The sequence below is a fragment of the Panthera onca genome, chromosome B2 (genome assembly GCF_046562875.1).
Source record: "Panthera onca isolate mPanOnc1 chromosome B2, mPanOnc1 haplotype 2, whole genome shotgun sequence".
In the NCBI taxonomy this organism is placed as follows: Eukaryota; Metazoa; Chordata; class Mammalia; order Carnivora; family Felidae; genus Panthera; species Panthera onca.
Window position 1 is genome coordinate 46,847,873 of NC_138343.1, and position 15,978 is coordinate 46,863,850.

Below are 15,978 nucleotides of genomic sequence, written 5' to 3' on the forward strand. Positions count from 1 at the left end.
TAGGCAGGTCCCAGAGAGGAGGCAGCATCTTTGTTTAACATTGAAGAAAGGATAGAGATCAGAAGAACATGTATCACAGGTAGAGGCAACATTATTACCACTGAAATAATAATAAGAACTAGAGCATATGGAAGAATAGAAAAGGGAGCCTAAGAGAACAGGTAGACTAGACAGGTAGAAACTGATGCATGAGAGAGGATGGAGAATGTCATTTTATGTGTGCCACCATAAACATCAGTTGATGTTCTTGAAATTAAGTGATCCAGGCATATAGTCAAGCCCTCTGGCTGATGGGGTGGGGCAATTCCATGGAACAAAATATAGAAAAGAGGCAGCCGAATAAGAGTGGGCATTTAAATATACCTAACTCTGAGGTCCCTGGGAGCTGATGCTGAGGAGTTGAACTCTGCTAGACTACAGTCAATTTTTCCCTACAGGATTCTGTCAATCCACTTAGATAGTGAGACTCTTCCCTTGTATTTACTGCCTAAATAATGCCTCTGACTATAGAGTTTTGGTCTCTCTTATGAAATAAAATCCCTAGCACAAGCTCAAAATATCAGGAATAAATCATCTTGATGTTTTGGGAAATTCTGGACCAAATAAATTCTAGACTCCCTTCTTTTTGTCAGTCTTGTTGTTTTATTGACTCTTCCTATAAAGCAGAGAATACAAGTTGCAGAACTCCAAAAGACAAATATTCGACCAAAGTGTGTTTCCAAAACAATCCCTTTTTGCTTCCAACTCAAGGTAATATTAAAGAATAATCATACTTGTCTTGCCCTGGTTTTTCAGGCCTCCATAAGTGAAGTATCTCTTGTACTTCAAAGGTCAGACCCTACCTGTCTTAGGAGAGGGGGTCACAGATAAAGCCATCTGAGGAAAGTTCCATGGATATGACCTGGCCACTGCTCACCTGAGGCAAGGCCACCTCATCCTCTCTTCTATGATCAAGATAAATGATCACTCTGGCATACAATTACAGCTTTTCTTTTCATATTTAAAGCACTGAGAGGAGACTTCTATTATTTAATAGAAGAATAAATATTGATGCTGAAAAGCATTGAACCAACAATTTCAATCCTGGAACTCAGTTTGAAATTAACATTAAGATTGGTGCTCATATTGAAACAACCTAAATGTTCATTCATAGAAGAGTTGTTCCATAAGTACAGTTTTGAAATGCCATGGAGAATTAACAAGAATGAGGTAGACCCATACACACTGAGATAAAACATAATACATTGTTATAAAAAGCAATTCACAAAACCATAATATAGAATTGTCCCACTTATATAATATAAAAACATATATAAATGATACACATGTAACATTTCATAGTGAATACATCCAGAGACTGGAATGAAGTAGTATTTTCACATTTCTCTCTACACACTTCCATTTCATAGTGTGCAATCATCTGTCTACTGCGTAACCTGAAAGAAAGGTTGTGTCTGTCCGTAAGTAGTGGCATAGCAAGACTGACACAGAGGGTCACATCCAGGAGTCTGGCTTGTCTGAACTCAGATGGGAGAGCCTAAACTGGAAGATTAGGGAGAGAATGGAAGGGGAGCAAGGGAGAATTTCCTAGGATGAACAGAAGACAGTGAGGTGAATTCTTGTCCCACTGGCAAGCAAACACTAGCAACAATTTGCCCGGTGCTACACTGCCAGCTGAGGGTCTCATGCAGCTGAGGGACTAATCATTATTTCACCACAATGGGACTGGGAGGCTTTCAGGAAGTTACTTTACCTTTCTAAGTGTCTGTTTTGTCATCTGTTAGGAAATGGGAAGGATTGACTAAGAGTAAATGTCATATACTTTGGTAAAGTTGAATTCAAGAGAGCTGTGCTTATGCATTTCAGCTTCATGGCTCCATCCAAACTTGGAGTACCCAATCACAGCTCCCTGAATGAAGACATAGACTTTTCTTTTTTTCCAAGGATGTTCAGAGTGTCCTGAGCCTTCTCCACTGTGTTTTAGTCAGTTGCTTGGGTCTTCTAGACTATACCCTTGTTGGGAGGTCATTGAGAAGACATGACCACCAGTTGACCCATAAACTGGGCCTGGGCAATTGGAGGCTCCTCACCCCCCTCTTTTGTCCTCAGAATGTATGTTTCACACATTGTTCCCTTACTAGGAATCACTTCAAGGACAAAACCTTGAGAAAGTAATGTGTTATTGAGACCATCTGGATTATGTACATGGCAGAACCCCACTGAGGATTCTATATAAACTCTTAAGATTTTGATGGCAGGTAATAGAAATCTACTGGTCTTGCAGCCACCCAAGAGAAGTCTGGGAACTCCCAAGGTTGCTAACCAACACCCACCTTCCCCTAATTCCTGATGGACAAGACCCAGTTCCATTTTGGCAATTGAATCAGTGACAAATGTTTTTGTTTTTGTTTTTGCCTCTAAATGGAGTATAATTTTTACTTTTGGATAAAAGGCTTTTGGTACAAGGGTCACCTAGAGCAGGGTACAAGAGAGCACAGTAGGTGAGGACAGTATATATTAGAGGCTAATGAGAGACAAATCTCAACTGAATCAACACAGCAAAGGTAGCTAAAAGAAAAGTGTCTAGGGTGCCAGCTTAAATAGCCTGGCTGAGTCCTGAATGGTTCTGCAGGGAGGAGGATGGGAGTAACATGGAGAACAAAGCAACTGTCTGTGGAAATGGAGCAGTCTTTGGTGTTGTCACTCATTTCAATGCTTGATTCCACCACTTGACTGAAAAGCCATTTAAGCATCCTGGGCACCATTTCTCATCTGTAATTGAGGATCATAACATGTTCTTCTCAGAGCGATTGTCATTGTAAAATGTAAAGTGGCCAGAACAAGAACAAATACCACTTGTTCACCTATGCTCCAGTTCTTCCTCTCAGTCTCCTCCACATCTTTTCTTTTGATTGAGGGCTTCCTTTTCACAGGGTGCCATAGCCTTTTATTCAGCTGTCTTCTCCCTCCACACGATGTTCATTGTGAATGAGAGTTTATTCTCTTATTACAGAATGATTTTTGGTTACCAGAGCATTTGATGCGAATACCAACCAATCAGCATATTGGTCAGTATGCCATGTTCTTAATGCCTCAGAGAGCATGAGTTGAGAGACCCACATCTCATGGTCTCATGTAGGCTCCTTGGAGGACTGAATGACCCAGTTAGAAGAGTCCTTGGCCTCCATTTCATTATGTGTGTTGTTCTGGATTATCTTTAATCCCTCCCATTTAGATCAAGGGCTTATCATAACCTGGCTCTCATATCCTTAATAACCATGTAAATCAATAATGTCAGGATCTAGGCTCCATCCACAGTTTCACCTAAAATATATGTATTAAGCCCTAACTCTTCTTCATCTTTCTAGGTTTTTTTTTTCCCCTTATATCTGTTATCACTAGGAAAACCTGAATGAAGTTGCTGTAAGCAGATCCTTATAGAAGTAACACAACTAGAAACATAGAAAAGCACTGGAAAATGACAGAGAAGCTCATAGAAAGTAGACAAAGATTTTCTGTAAGCTAATGTAAAGTGAAGCTAGGAGTTTCCCGTATGCTCAGTATTCTTAATGAAATTAACATGACCTACTGTTACAAAGGAACTTCTAGTTTTAAACAGTTGGGATATGCTTAGTTGAATAAAGTCTCAATAATTTCTTTTTTCCAATTTAAAATTCTTATGAGGTATATCCCATTCAATGGAACTCTCATAAGAGAGGTCAAAAGCAGAAATAATTTAAAAAAAAAATACACAAGTGAACAAAAAATCACTCGCTGACATTGTCTGCTGGGAGAGGTCATGGAGAGGACATGACTGCCAGATGACTTGAGAGCTGGACCTGGCCAATCTGAGGCTCCTCACCCCTCCCCTGTCCTTGGAATGGATGTTTGTCTGCCTTTCCCATAGCCGGAGCCATTTCAAGGGCACAGCCTTGAGAGATTAAGATATTGTTGAGACCATCTGGACTAAATTCATGACTGAACCCAGTTAAGACCTCTATATAAACTTTTAAGATTCTGGCAGGGAGGTGTGGAGATCTACTCATCTTGCAGCCACCCAAGACAAGTCTCATATGTAAGCTCCCTTGTTGATTAAAACTACCACTTACCAGTCTGAAGTGGTCTGCCCCTTCTTCAGTCTCTCCCTGCCCTCCGAATATAGGGCCAATTTCATATTTTACCAAAGCTCCTGAGACTGCAAACCAACATTGTCTGACCTTCAAGTAAGTAGAGAAAATCCAGATTTGTGATCATATGAACTATGCCCTGCACCTGGCATTTCAAAATATATTTTAGGGACCAGTCCTCCAAGTGTCATTTAGTGTCTCATGCAACGATGATAGCTTATTACATGTAAAGGTGAAAATTGTCACTGCAGTGTGTACAGTTGATGGAGAATAGAAGCGGCCTCCTCAGTAGCTAATAAAAGGCCATCTGGAGATTGCCTTCAACAGTGATGTTACATTTCATTTTTTTAATGCACTAGAGATTGCATGGAAAATTAGGTTTTGTGAAAGCTAGCAAAGTGGCATGTCTGTTGCCTTTCCTTGGGACTTTGTCATTTATATTTATGATATTGTTTCTAAACTGACAAGGTGACTCAAATCAAATCCATTTATAGAATTTACTTTGGATGTGCTGCTGTAGATTTCTAGATATCACAAATCCACACCTTAGAAACAAACTGAATATCAGACCTTATGTACTAGTGTCCTCTGATACCTGTAGTAGTTAAAGTAAAATAGAAAATTTGATATTTTTCCTTCCAGTCTTAACTGAATGAAAAATTTGTCCACTGTCATATTGGATAACCTGCACATTTGTTTTCTGTCTATCCAAGGGAAATAAAACCAAGATTCTTCGGTGTTTACTCTTTCTGAGATACACATTCATATAAAAAAACTCAAGGAGGATATTAAAGTATTTCTTAAACTGAGACTCAGTAGTAAATAGATAACTTGCCCAGAATCCAACATGTGGTAAGAGGCTGAAACAGACTGGGTAAGTCTAATGCCCAAGTCTATGCTCTTTCCACACCTCAACATGAGACACTGAGATTGAGCCAAGAGACCACATCCTGGGTGCATAACCTTAAAAGCCTACAGAGGAAGCTTGATTGATCGGACAGAGAACAGAAAAGGAAAATGTATTTTCATATCGGAATAAGAATCTTAGAAGTCATTATACCCATCAACACCCACAATTCGGTTAGTTCCACAACACTGGCTCATCTTCGCTATCATTTAGTGGACCTTCGGCAGACACCCAAAGTGAAATTTTTTTTCTTTTAGCCCTGATTGTGCATGAGTGTGTGTGAGGACACACACTCAAATACACACATATGCATCTGTTAAAAATACTCAAATTGTTTAATGAAAATAATTTGACAGAGGAAATGTACCCATACAGAGAAAAGGGTGCAGGCAGCATTTCTTAGCACACTATTTGCTTTCCACTCTGGTTCCCTACAGAGCGCAGAGTTCTGTTATTGATATCTCCTTAGGAAATGTTCTATCATACACGTGTTGGACTCTCCTGGTTCTTCAACTAAATTTGGCCTCAGTAAAGCCATATTTTCACTGGGGATAAGGGTGGGAGAGTAGTAGGGTGCATGAGAGCATAAGCTGTGCACAGGTGACTTAAAAAACAAAACAAAACAAAACAAAAAAAGGCTTGGCTGCCAACTTCCCATTATGCAGGAAAATCCATTGCAAACTATGCCTGAATCTTCTCTTTTTCTCTGCCCCTATGCCCATTCTAGTACTGACACAAATACCCTGTTTTCTCCTTTAGCTCCTTTATAATCTCATACAGATCAAAATGATGTGTGTAACAAGATCAGATATGGATTGTCAATACCTTTTCCAAGATATTTGCAGTTTACTCTCAATTCTACTGGAATTAGAGATGCAGTCTCCTGTTAAAGTAATTTCCAGCATAACTAAGCGTGCAGGGAAGTGTATTTGGGGACAGCATCTTTGGAATCATAGTATTTATTTCTTCTCTTGGTCTACAAATTTACTGTCCAACTGAATAGCAACTTGATGAGAGTCAGAAATTTTGAATGAGTAAAAGGTCATTTTTTTGTCGAGTAAACCATGGTAATTCCAATTAGTCATATCCTCAGGAAAGAGATCTCACTGAAAAATTTTTACTCCAGTGAGGAGTGAGTCATACCCACAAATTCACTTAAAGAACCCTTAAAGAACCCTTAGCAGAGTTCTTAGCAAATATAAGTCTAGAATTATCTCAAATGTTTTCTGGCATTTTGTAGGACAAAAAGGATACTTTGAATCCTGGACAAAAAAAAAAAAAAAAAAAAAGAAAAAAATCCTTTTTAGTCCTGAGTCTTTGCTTCATAATCAAAATAAATATTCTAGTCAAAAAGCCTGGGTTTTGAAAATGAGACCTGTCTTATTGTTTGGGCAAGCCAAAATAAGAAGTGATTAACTTCTCTCACCTAAAAAGGCAGGCAACAAACACAGCTTGTCTTAATATTCAGGCCTATTGCAGGCACCATCTCTCTGAGCCATTTTATTTAAATGGTGCTGACAAGATAGGTATACATGTACAGCACATACCTGAAAAGTTTTGTTTTCTCTCCCAAACTACGGAATGATTTGCCAGTGATGGCAGATTCCTTTGTGATACATATTTAGTACAATGACCCTGGGTTTGAGTGTGAGGTTAACAAAATGGTCTGAAACTAAGAGGTGTATTCTTAGTTATAACCACATTTTTAGTAAGAAATAATTAGATTCCAAAACAAGAAATATCTCCCTAATCACAGACACTTTGGCAAATCCTAGGCAAAAAGGGAAACGCAAAATATCTCCTTTGCCTCCTATCTCACTGTCATTTTAAAAAAGCTATTATCTATCACAAAGCCCTTAGTTATAAAAAGGATGTGAGAGGAAAAATTCTTATAGTTTTTAAAACTACAATTTTTAAAAAATCTCACAGTAAGATGTTAATAAATGATAAAATCCATACCCTGTATTTCAACCTTACCATGAATTGCATGCTTCGACTACATTCACTGCCCCCATTTCCCTGAATAAGCTGTTTCCACATACCTGTTTTACGTACTCACACTTCTGGCCACTTAATCTCTCTCATTGTTTTAGGGTCCAGATGTTGTCTCCTCTTTGAAGCTTTCATTTCCCCCACAGGAGAAAATTAGCAACTCCTTTTGTGTTCTCATGGCACTACATGGATACCTCCTTTACAACACTGTAGTCATAGTCTCCTCATGAGCTCATCTGCTGCAAATTGGCTACTAGCTCCCTGAGAATAAGAATCATGTCAAATGCATATATTATGTTTATTTCCAAGGGCTAGAAGTGAGGCTAGCATAAAGTACAACAATAATAATTACTGTGGAAAACATTTATTAGTCTTTTACTGTGTGCCGCACAGTTCAAAGCAGGTTTCGTGCATTATCTCATTTAATCTTTAAAACAAACATTTGACATGGGCTCTCTCATCATCCCTCTTTTAAGACAGAAAATTGCAGCAGAATACATGCAGGACTAGGACAGTGCAAGACTGCAAAGTAAATGGCTCCCCCTGGAGTTTGACAGTGTGCAACCTGTGCACGATTAGCAATGGCCTCTTAGTCAATGTTTTTAGAATTGAGTGTAAATGTTTAATTTAATATTAGGCTTTTAGCAGATGTATTTACAATTTAAAAACATATTTTTAGAGGTCTTTGATGCCTTAAACCAAAGAGCACTTTAGAGGCAAAGAGAGTCATCTGCCTGGTGTCCTTTTAAACTTATTGTCTGGATAACCATTTATTCTGACAGAAAATTGTCACTAAATTGCTCTGATGACCATATGGTCTAATAAAATGACAAAACTAAATAGGCAATAGGACAGACTATTTAAAGTCAAGTAAAGACAATCCAGAAAGCCTAAGAATGTCATTACTGTTACTCTTCTCTTATACCCTCCTAAGCAAGCTCTGGGCTAAGCTTTTTGTTCACAGAAGGAAATAACAACAAAGATGTCTTTTTGTTATACACATATGTAATGCTTACTGGCTATGTGCAGCTTAGCTAAAACACAATGAAATCTATGTTTTTATTTTCCAAAAGTAATAGCATATTAGAATTTAACAAATGGTAGTCAACCAATAAAAGTGTATATTACATAAATTCATGACATTTACCTTAATTATATTTTGCCAATGATCTCAGAACCAAAAGGGTATTATTAGAGGGTATTGTTATTTCAGATAACCCTGAAAGAAGTTACTAAATTCTGCATTGCTCTTTTTTAAGGGCTTCAGGGTAATTTGTGTTTTGTGTTGTGTGTAAATACTCTTAATATCATGCCCTGATCTCATATTAAGTGGTAAAGAAGGTCAGTATAACAAGGGGTTTGAATGCAGAGGGAGGAAATAGGCCGTGAATAATTAGAGACTTAAAATGAGTTAATGTGAATTAGAGACGGATTTACTAAATAGAATTCAGTAATAATCTCATATCCAAGGTCACATTCTAGCTTCACTGCTAATGAACTCATCATTTTAGCACAAATGCAGCACAGTTCACGAACAATTATCAACACGTAGTTGTACTGACCACAAACCACAATCAAAAAGGATGACATTAGGTGCATCTAAGCAGATTATTAAAGAGATGTGCTTTCCCTGACAGTGTTCGCAGAGCCTATGGGTCTCTAGGATGGGGCATTAGTTCAAGAATGTGTTTTCAGGGAAACAGAATAATCCTGAACTTAGGGAGACACCTACAGGTACAGCAGAAAAAAATAAAAAGAGGATCTAAGAAACAGAAAACAATAGCATTATGTTTATTGAGGAAAACCAAAACGATTTTTCTTTGAAAAGATTTTTGATTACTGAATTTTTCACAGTTAGGCACAAATATTTGTCTAATGGATGGTTCATGATTCTTTGGAAAGGAGTCAGGACTTGTCTATCGGTGGAAATAATGTTAGTTGTTTCCATCATCATTTTTACTGAGTGTCTACTAGATAGTCACAAGTATTTTTAGTCATCACTTTGATAAGTTTTTTCTCATTTAAATTAAAAATATACCGGGTAAAATAAACATATTCTACAGTAGCAGACATTTATGTCTTAACATAAATAGTTTTATTAGATCCCCTTTGTGTTAAGAAAAAGTTTTCGAGTAGTATGAAGCAGGTGGGAATTTGAAGATGCCAGTGAGGGGTGGTGGTGACACATGGCATAATCTTGTCTGTGGGTAGATAGAGCTGTTTAACAGCCCCCTCACCTCTCCTCTCTGTTATATGAGTCCCTGTTCCCTGAAATGGAAATCACAGGAAGAATTCATCCTGTTTTCTTTGGTTTTGTTACTTTAACTCTTCTACCTCCAGGCAGGTTTTGTTCAGAAGGGATGCCTCTTCAAACATTTCCTCCACTTCCTGTATTTGAGAATATTTATATAACAATGACATTTCCAGTAACTAGCAGGGAAAGGATTTTGATGCACCCTAAAGACATCATTCTATCATGCTTCCAAAGCCAGAAAAACTCTAGTATTGACAAAAAGATCACTGGAAAACAAATCCCATCATTTTACCTTTTCCCGATTTTGACGTTATGTCAGTAAATCCAGTCTCGAAATCACTGCACATCAAAAATGGTCCACAAAAGAACCACCATAATAGGTGAGGGGATATAGCAGATTCCACACAGTGAATACCCAAGGATCAAGAACCTTTTTTTTTTTTTTTTAAGATAGAAGACAGATTCTGTCAATTCAGTCTTCCAAAATAAGATCTTATCCTCTCCATGTTTGTCGTCTCCGAGCAGCACCTGAGCAGATAAGTTTAGATACCAAGAATATCTCTATTACATTATTCTAACAGTCTTCTCTCAACTCCAGTCTTGTCCCCATTAAAAGGCATCTTCCACACAGCTGTTGTGCTAAACACAAACCTCGTCAGATTAGTTCCTTAGTAAAAACCCTTATAGGATTCTGTGTTTTCAAGATAAAGTTCAAATCCCTTAACTTGCCTCTGTACACAATCTGGCTTCTGCCTACCTTCCCAGCTTCATGCCTTACCATTCTTTTTAACAATAGTAATACTACAATAACAATATTAATACCATTTATAAAATATGTACCATATGGAAAGACTGTCCTAAATACTTTTATTGTGGTAGAATATACATAAAATTTACCTTCTTCACCATTTTTAAATGTACTGTGGCTTTAAGTTCACTCACATTGCTGTACAACCATTGCCACCATCCATCTCTAGAACTTTTCATCTTCCCCAACTAAAACTCTATAACCTTTCAATTCCCTAATGCCCCATTCCCTCTCCCCAGGCCCTAGAAACCACCATTCTACTCTCTGCCTGTGTGAGTTTGACTATTCTAGAAATCTCATATAAACAAAATCATTTGCCTTTTGTGACTGGCTGATTTCATTTAGCATAATGTCTTCAAGCTTTTTCTATGTTGTGGCATGTGTCAGGATTTCCTTCTTTCTTAAGGCTGACTAGTATTCTAAGTATACATTTTGTTATCCACTTATCTCTCAAGGACACTTGGGTTGCTTCCACCTCTGGGCTATTGTGAATAAAGCTGCTATGAACATGGGTACACAAATATCTATTCAAGACCTCACTTTCAGTTCTTTTGCATATATACCTAGCAGTGGAATTGCTGGACTGTTTGGTAACTGTTCAGTGTTTTTGAGGAATTGTATCATTTTCTCCAGTAGCGACAACATTGTACACTCCCACCAGCAATGTACAAGGGCTCCGTGATAATATTAGGTAATAGGTACTTACAACAGGTAATCAATTTGACTGGTCATGGGGTGCCCTGATTACATATTATTTCTGGGAGTGTCTGTTAGGGTTGTTCTGGATAAGATTAGCATTTGAATCAGCGGATTTAATAAAGTAGGTTGCCCTCCCTAACGTGTGCGAGCATCTTCCAATCTGTTGCGGACCCGAATAGAACAAAAGGGGCACCTGGGTAGCTCAGGTCAAGATCTTGTGATTTGGGAGTTCAAGTCCTACATCAGGTGAGCAAGAGCCCTGCTTCAGGTAAAACACAAGCCCTGCTTTGAGTGAGTCCCACTTCTCTCTCTCTCTCTCTCTTTCACTCTCTCAAAAAAAAGAAAGAAAGAAAGAAAGAAAGAAAGAAAGAAAGAAAGAAAGAAAGAAAAGGAAAGAAAGAAAGAAAAGAAAGAAAGAAAGAAAGAAAAAGAAAACAGGTAAAAGGCAGAGGAGGGAGGAATTCACCCCTTTTATTTCCTGCCTCACTAACTGATTTGGGACACTTCATATCAGCTTCTCTTGCCCTTAGGCTGTGATTTACACCATGCACTCCCTTGGTTATCAAGTCTTAAGCCTTGGACTGTACCATTAGCTTCTATACTCCCAGCTTACAACATCATTCTGGAGAAAGTCATAAATTAACAACCTAAGCACATTCATCTTAGGAAATATTTATAAGCATCCACTCTCCTGGTCTTGAGCCAAGCCCAGCAATAACAAAGTCACATGTTCATGCCCAAGAAGAAAGTAAAGTCAGATTTGAAGCAATATTCTGCCATTTCTCCCCTGTTCCAACTTTTGGGTCTAACTTAATATTCTTATTGAAATAATTCTGGTAGAGTTTGGTTGAGGACCACAACCACAATATGTTTCTCTACATAAATATGCTTCCTTATTTTTTCCAAGATAGGTGTAATTATTTTATTCATATATCAATTTTATTTTATCATGCTCAAGTCAATACAATGCTAAACTGAAGAATGAGACTAATCAGAAATTTGGGGGAGGGTAAAGTTTAATTTTTTTTAAATAGAAAAATAGTTTTGTAAGAAATACTTCAAATAAATATCATGATTTTCTGAAATAATACCACTGTCTAGAGTTTCTGATGAAGTACTGAGCATGTATTATAGAGTTTTTAAGTATATTTAATTTTTAAAGTGAAACTGTACATACACGCTTATAACATCACAAAATTCTTAAGTCAGGTATTTTAATGTAGTTTTAAGAAAGTACGTATCAGGGGTTGAATTAAATTGAAGACACAGTTTTACTCTTTGACCATCATTGAAAGACTATTCTAGAAAAAAAGCTAACTCAAAAAGAGGATGTTACACAGATTTCTGCTTCTTTTCCAAACACTTCTCAATATCACCAAGCACTTGAACGGCAGCCTTTGGAATTCGAGTCCCAGGACCAAATACACTGGAAACTCCGACTTCAAACAGAAATTCATAATCCTGTTGAAAGAATTTGTTTAATTAATAAAAGAGACAATATTTAATTTCAAGGAAATGAAACTAAAGGGCAATAAATGCTGCCCTTTCTTTGTCCCTGATGCCCCCAACTGTCTCAACTGGTACACTAATGGCATCTGGGGTTGAAAAATTCTTCCTTCACTGGGATAGCTAATAATAGCTGCCAGCACCCTTTGTACTTGAAGTCATTAAAAGAACAAAGCATACTCTGCCCCTTTTCCAAATACCCCAGTGTGTGGTATGTGGTAGAAGTTGTATGCCCCACTGATTGAGAACTTCTGAGCCCTAAGCCGTATAATTTTCTCTCACCTAAATTTTTACTACTTGTCATTATTTGTGTTTAATTCAGTATCACATTATAGGTTTGAGCTTACAAGGCTATTTATTTCCTCTAAGGTATTTTGTCTGCAACTTGTGAATGGTGATACTCTTCTTTTGGAGAGTGTTTTATTTTGTTAATTTTTTTTTTTTTTTGAGTATAGTTGACACACAATGTTATATTAGTTTCAGATGTAAAAAGTAGTGACTCAAGTTTATACACTATGCTATGCCCACCACAAATGTAGCTATCATCTGTCCTGTTATATTACTGTTATCATATCATTGACTATATTCCTTATGCTGTCTGTGTCTTTCATTACATTGACTTACTCATTCCATAACTGGAAACCTGTATTTCCCATTCCCTTTCACCCATTTTACCCAACCCCTACTCCCTCCCCTCTGGCAACCACCAGTTTGTTCTCTGTATTTATAGGTCTCATTCTGCTTTTTACTCACTCACATATTTTTTTAGATTTCATATATAAGTGAAATCATATGGTATTTTCCCTTCTCAGTCTGACTTATTCCACTTAGCATAACACCCTCTAAGTCCATCCATGTTGTCATAAATGGCACAATCTCATCCTTTTTATGGTTGTGTAATATTCCATGTTTTTAATATACACATACATACACGCACACATATTCAATACAATTTGAATCTTTTTCAGTGAGACTACAGCCATATATTACTCATGTGACATATTTGTATATAAAAATATTTAGGTGTCATAACGATTTCTTTTGAAAATGAAGCCCTTCACACCCCACTGCTTCCATATCTTAGCTACTGCAAATAATGCTTCAATAAACATAGCAGTGCATATATCTTTTCTAATTAGTGTTTTTGTTTTCTTTGGGTGAATGATGCTGCTTTAAATTTGGCTTTGTGAAGAAATCAGATTTTCTGTAAACAAAGATTAGCTCATTTAAAAACAAATTCTCCCATGTTGCTGTTGCTATTTGTTAATTTATTTTAAACAGTCTGAGTGAAAAGATTCCCAGGACACAAATACTGCTCCAGGCTGTAGTCTGTTTAAAAGTTGGAGCATCTGTAGCTATAACATTGAGTTTTAGGATATCCTCTAAATCCCTGATCCTTATCCACAAGGGTGATCACATATCCTAGGACATTCTGGTTTGTGCTTATTGTTGCAGTACCCTCTTTGTTTTTAGGAGTCCTTTTTCTATGAGGTGTAATTGACATTTAACGTATTAGCTCCAGGTGTACCACATAATGATTCAGTATTTGTGTATATACTGAAAAATGATCAGCACAGTAAGTCCAGTTAACATCCGTCACCACACATAGCTACAAAACTGTGCATGTGTATGTGTGTTGAGAACTTTTAAGATTTACTCTTAGTAAGTTTCAAACATGCCCTACAGCATTATTAACTATAGTCATCATGGTGTATGTTACATCCCTATCACTTATTTATTTTCATAACTAGAAATTTGTAGCTGTTGACTACCTCCACTCACTTTGCCCATCCCCTTTCCCCTTGCCTCTGGTAACCACCAATCTGTTCTTTGTATGTAAGAGCTTCGGTTTTTGCATTTTTTTAAGATTTGCATATAAATGAGATCATATGGTATTTATCTTTGTCTAACTTATCTCACGTAGCATAATGCCCTCTAGTTCCACACATGTTTTCACAAGTGACAAGGTCTCATTCTTTTTTATGGCCAAATAATATTCTATGGTGTATACATACCACTTCTTTATCCATTCATCTGTGGATGGACACTTAAGTTGTTTCCATATCTTGGCTATTGTAAATAATGCAGGAAAAAACAGAGGGTACATGTATCTCTTTGGGTGTTTTCTTTCTTTTTTTAAAAATTTTTTTAATGTTTATTTATTTTTGAGAGAGAGAGAGAGAGAGAGTGCGCGCGTGCAAGTGGGGGGAGGGGCACAGAGAGAGGGAGACACAGAATCCGAAGCAGACTCCAGGCTCTGAGCTGTCAGCACAGAGCCTGACGTGGGGCTCGAACTCACAAACTGAGAGATCATGACCTGAGCTGAAGTCTGATGCTTATCCGACTGAGTCACCCAGGTGCCCCGAGTTAGTGTTTTCATATTCTTTGGATAAATACCCAGAAATAGAATTGCTGGATCCCATGGCAGTTCTATTTCTAATTTAAAGAATCTCGTACTGTTTTCCACAATGGCTGCATCAGTTTAGATCCACACCAACAACTCACAAGGGTACCCTTTTCCCACATCTTCACCAACATTTGTTATTTCTTTCCTTCTAGAAAGAAGAATAGCCATTCTAACAGGTGTGAGGTGATAACTCGTTGTAGTTTTGATTTGCATTTCCCTGATGCATCTTTTCATGTACCTGGCTGGCTACCTGTAGGTCTTCTTTGGAAAATGTCTATTCAGATCCTCTGCTCATTTTTTTAATTACCCTGTTTTTACAGCACCCTTTTTAATAGCACCCATATTTGTTCTCAAAAGTGGTCACATTTAGATGATAAAGTAAATGGTTGTGCTAATTATCCCCGATGACTTTTTTGCTGTTTCTATTATTTCCTTGTAATACTCTTACAATATTATAATTCTTCAATGGTACTTAACACATCTTATTTAACTTTTCTTCTTCTAAGTCTGAACTTCTAAGGGTAGAGAACATTTCTAATCATTTTTATAACCTCAACATTTGACACATTAAAGATACCCCAAACACATCATTATTCTTGGGCAGGTGCTATAGATTTAAGATTTCATAAAGAAACTTGTGAAACAATAACAATGATCTCCAAATTGGGGATGGCCAAATGGATAAGTTATTTCATTCTATCTTTCCTAGTAATGCTATGCACCATTTATTCTCTCACCTGACTTGTGGATTTGGAAGGTGAACTCACCTGGAAGAGGACCGTGAAATATTGCAAATGGAGAAAGGCTTCTTGACTTACCTAAGCCTTAACACAGTCTTATAAAATATACTTTAGTGAGGGGATAAAATGTGAGAAACAAGTAGATCTGAGTAAAGGGTATACAGGTGTCCTTTGTACTATTTTTATTATCTATTAGTTTGGAATTATTTTCAAATAAAAAGTTGTTATTTTAGGGGCATCTGGGTGGTTCAGTCAGTTAAGTGTTGGACTTCAGCTCAGGTCATGATCTCAAGGTTTGTGGGTTTGAGCCCCGTTTTGGGCCCTGTGCTAACATCTCAGAGCCTCAAGCCCGCTTTGGATTCTATCTCCCTCTCTCTGTCCCTCCCCTGCTCACGCTGTCTCTGTCTCTCTCTCAAAAATGAATAAACATTAAAAAAAAAAAAAAAAAGTTGGTATTTTAAAACATCCTCCACTGAACTGGCCAGGAGTATCATATTGCCTCCTTCATGAAAGAAGCAGGCATCATAAGGCTGCTAAC

The 15,978-nt window shown here is 37.4% G+C and overlaps 1 protein-coding gene across 3 annotated transcripts in view; it reads right to left on the minus strand.

Moving 5' to 3' along the window:
* Positions 1-8,789: 8,789 nt before the first annotated feature.
* MMUT (methylmalonyl-CoA mutase) overlaps positions 8,790-15,978 on the minus strand; it is a 38,557-nt gene continuing 31,368 nt past the window's right edge. For all 3 annotated transcript variants that reach the window (XM_060615693.3, XM_060615694.3, XM_078446984.2), the window contains exon 13: positions 8,790-12,248. In XM_060615693.3, coding sequence (XP_060471676.2) covers positions 12,120-12,248 — 129 coding nt within the window. In that variant the 3' untranslated portion in view covers positions 8,790-12,119. The remainder of the gene's footprint in view (positions 12,249-15,978) is intronic.